General features: G+C 44.6%; 1 protein-coding gene across 2 annotated transcripts in view; it reads left to right on the top strand.

The window, feature by feature from the left end:
* LOC111875281 (ubiquitin-protein ligase E3B) overlaps positions 1-4,428 on the top strand; it is a 33,465-nt gene that overhangs the window by 23,442 nt on the left and 5,595 nt on the right. For both annotated transcript variants that reach the window (XM_023871391.2, XM_023871390.2), the window contains one exon: positions 2,401-2,565. In XM_023871391.2, the coding sequence (XP_023727159.1) occupies positions 2,401-2,565 (165 nt within the window). The remainder of the gene's footprint in view (positions 1-2,400; positions 2,566-4,428) is intronic.

Here is a 4,428-nt window from a genome sequence, read left to right as displayed (position 1 = left end):
GCAGCCAGGGCGTAAGGCTGACAACCTTTCTGCCATCTTTGAGCCGATTGTCTAGATAATGTGGGACCCTTAATGTCTCACAACCCTATGGGCCTTCATGGCCTGGTACAGGGATAGCTTTACTTTTACTAATTTATTTCAAAACTATAAATATTGGCTTAAAACATGAATTACAGGGGATGGACAAAAATATGGAAACACCCAACAAAAAACACATTACCGTAACTAATATGGAGTAGGACAACCTCTGGCTTGCAGAACTGCTTGCAGTCTCCTTGGAATGGATAAATAGAGGTCCTGTATGATTTGCAAGGGAGTCTTGTACCATTCTTCCTGCAAAACATTGGCAAGTTCTGTTAACGATGATGGAAGTGGATAGCGTGCATGCAGATTGCTCTCCAAAACAGACCACAAAGGCTCAATAATATTGATATCTGGCAATTGTGGGGGCCATGGCAGATGTGACACTTCATCCTAGTGCTCAGAAAACCAGTCTTGGACAATGTGAACTGTGTGAACACGGGCATTGTTGTCTTGGTAAATGGCATCACCATTGTGGAACAAAGTTTGCACCATGGGATGGACCTGGTCGCCCAAAATGGTCACACAGTCGTTGGCAGTGACCTGACCTTGCAGGGTAATGATGGGTCCGACAGAATACCATGATATGGCTGCTCATACCATGATTGAACCCCCGCCATGTTTCACTTTTGGCAGCAAACAATCTGGATCGTAAGCTTGGGATGGCGTTCTCCAGACGTAAGCTCGGCCAGAAGTCAGAAACAGTGTGAAGGTGGACTCATCCGACCAAATGACTGTCTTCCATTGCTCCGTAGTCCAGGTTTTATGACTTCGGCACCACACTCTCCACTTAGTGGCTTTGGAATTGCAGCTCGTCCAGAAATACCCTGCTCGTGGAGTTCCCTTTTTACTGTTTTGGTGCTAACAGGGTTTGTGAGCATGACATTCAGTTCAGCAGTCACTTTTGCAGATGTAGTCTTCTTATTTTTCGTCACAATCCTACGCAATGTTCATCTGTCTTGATCACACAACGCACATTTCTGTCCACACCGGTATTTAACGGATGCAGTTTTTCCAGTCCTCCTGTGTGCGGTCATAATCTTGGATACTGTGCCTCGCGAAACAACAGAAACCTCGGCTGCCTTGGTTATGGAAGCACCCACCATATGGGCCCCAACAGTTTGCCCGCGTTTGAATTCTGTTAGCTCTGACATGATGCACTAAAAACTGCACAGAACACTGTCTCGACAACACATGAAGCTTGCAACGTATTGCGGAGGTTGTACAGGTAGTGCTATTGGGCAGATACGACATCGTCACCTACAAACATTGCTAAAATAAACACTTCAGTTCAGGCATGCATTTCACGAGGTGTTTCCATATTTTTGTCCATCCCCTGTAGAATGTATTGAAAGTAAGATAAGGTAAAGTTTTCCCTGAGCTTAACTAATTAAGCACTATGCCATGAAGGCATATGGGGGAGTGGGTGTATGGACGCATGTTTTCTTGGCCTCAGCACTAGTTGGAGGTAAGTGGTCAGCTTCATGCCCCTGCCGTTTTACTCACAAGGAGAGAGTCCCCGGTAGCCACTGAATTGAAGGTTGGGTGGACCACAGAGGAGATCAAGAAGTGAAGACTCTGAACCTTACTGGGACTGAAACTTTGACCACTTGGTCATCCAGTCCCATAGATGTATTGACATGTCCCACTCAATTTTAAATCCTTCTGTTTTTACTGGCCTGTGTAGGAAAGATTAGCTTCAGTCAGTATTTAATTATTTAAACTCAAAACTGTGTATTGATACTTTTGAGTTTAAATAATTAAATACCGCCTTGTCGTGGTGGTGGGGCTTGTGTGACTCTGTGACCTGGAGAGCTATGCCAGTGGTAGTTTAACTACCAGTAGGGTCATCCGTGCTGGAAAAGTCAAAGGGTAGAGTCCAGACTAAGAGAGATACCCTGGTCCTCCAGGTTGGGGGTTGGGCATGAGGCTAACAGCCTCATCCTGTAAAAAGAATTTTGTTCAGAAACCTAACAACCAGCCTTAGGTCATCATGCATGGATCCATTCCTAGGGCAGCACACATTGGTTGTGGATACTGGTTGTAGAGGAGGCCAAGGCCCACCCAGTGCTGTAGCACCAAGTGGTTGGTAGGTAGGTAATTAAATATTGACTGAAGTTAATTTTTCCTATGCAGGCCAATAAAAACAGGAGGAGTTAGAATTGGACAGGACATAGCAGCTTCTTGTCGGCTAATGATGTTAATTTATTGGGCTGGAACACTATACACAGTCATAGTAAGACGCTGGCTTGAATCACATTTTGTGTCATGGTGTTTTGATTTAAATGTTCTGTCTTCAGTCTCTATTGAATGTTGCAGCTACAGCGACTGATTTCTGGAGACAATGTTCCATTAGACCTCCGAGACTTACGGAAACATACACATTACTATGGTGGTTTCCATGATTCTCATCGCGTTGTTTGTTGGCTCTGGGACATTCTCGACAAAGATTTCAGCGATGAAGAGAGAAGGCTTTTCCTGAAGGTAACATAGGTTTATGTTTCATGATTGTGATTATGTAAGTAACTCACAGAATTACTGGGGTTTTGGCCTTTTTCTATTGTCCGAAATTTTAGGTAATAGAGGACACGGTGTTTCGGAAACTGGATCTGTTTCCATCTTCAGGTGAGAAAGGAAGACACCTACCCAACTGAGTAGGTGTCTTCCTTTCTCACCTAAAGACAGAAACAGATCCAGTTTCCAAAACATGTGTCCTCTGTTACCTAAAATTCTGGATGATGGAAAAAGTCCAAACCCCCAGTAATTCTGTGTCATCCACCATCGTCAGAACCCTTTAGAATCTACCTGTAAGTAACTGTTTAACTGTGTGCAGAAGCTGATAGTCATGCAGCTAGTCAGAAGGTCTCAGTCTTATATGGATTGTGAAGGTTCATTACCATGAGCCATGTTGAATGTCAACTTGCTCTCAGCGTGACATCATGGTGGCTGCCATTCCTGGATTCCATCCCCACCCCAAATAATGTTGACGTACTACCCTCGTCACGTGACCCCATCCCACCTCCTAGTCATGGAACAAGGAGAGACTTCCTGGGCAGTCTGTCAGACAATGTTTACTGGAGAAGATGATTACCAGCTAGCAGGGATTGTTGTTGGAAATTCCGTTTCAGCTGGGTTACCTCAAAATTTGGTTTGGTATCTGGCTGGCTGGTAAAGTAAGGCTGCCCGCATCGCAAGCCGTTGGGTAGGACGGTTGCGATGCGTGTTATCATTTTGTATTTACCTGCATCTGTATTGTTTGTGTTTGTTAAGGGTTAACCCATTCAGAGCCCAAGGGAAGTTGGAAACTATGGCAAGTTGGTTTATTTTGCGTCGCAAGTTCTGGCGACAAGAGATTGCTTAGCAATTGTGTATTGGGTTCTTGTACCCCATGTTCTGCCAGGAATATGTGTTTCTTGTTATGTCTGTACTTTATTTATTTTGTTATTAAATTTTTTTTATTGTTATCTGAGGCCAGCATATCACTGTGGCTCCTCCACATAGCTTGGATACCCCACGTCTATCTCAGGGAGCGTGCGAACACAGCAATAGAGCCAGCGACGATGGGCTGCTGGTTCTCTCTTCACAGCTCTCGTAATGAGTAGCATTTGAGAGAAGAAGGGGAAGGGGCCAGTTCAACCATGCACACAGGAGATCACCAGTGGATCCTATCCTGAGCTATTTGGATCCAGTCCATATCCTCACATAGATTTCTTTAAGACTCATTTTAATGTCATCCTGCTGTCTTTATCTTGTTCTCCCTGCTGATATTTTCCTTTGAATGTTCTGTTTATTTGTTTATCTTCCATGCATGCTGCATGAGCCAGAATCATGCCATCAGTAGAGTGACTGCCTATGAGCATGGGCTGGATAACTGAGAGGTCTGAATTTGAGTTCCGGTAGGGGTAAGGTTTTTCTCCTCTCCATATCATCCAGAATGGTTCTCTGGCCCATCCAACCTCCTACCCAGTGGATATGGGGGTGGGGGCTTTTTCTTCAGTGGTAAAGCGGCCAGTGCATGAAGCTGACCACTCACCTCCAACTAGTGCCAGGGTCAAGAATATGTGGATCTACACACCCACTCCCTCATACACCTTCATGGTATAGTACTTAATTAGTTAAGCACAGGGATAACTTAACCTTTTTTTTTTACTCGTACATGCTGCATGTCCTCCATCCACCTTATCCTCCTTACTTAGTTCATCCTAATAATATCTGGTGAAGAGCTGCTCACTATGATGTTTTTTTTTCGGCTTCCTGTGACATCCTCACCCTTGGGTTCCAATATTCCCCTCTGCACCCTCTGGTCAGGCACCCTTGGTCTGTGTTCTTCCCATTAGGAAAATGTAC

The sequence above is a fragment of the Cryptotermes secundus genome, unplaced genomic scaffold (assembly GCF_002891405.2).
Source record: "Cryptotermes secundus unplaced genomic scaffold, Csec_1.0 scaffold526, whole genome shotgun sequence".
Classification (NCBI taxonomy): domain Eukaryota; kingdom Metazoa; phylum Arthropoda; class Insecta; order Blattodea; family Kalotermitidae; genus Cryptotermes; species Cryptotermes secundus.
Note: the sequence above shows the minus strand (reverse complement) of the source record. Positions and strands in the feature narration are given on the sequence as shown.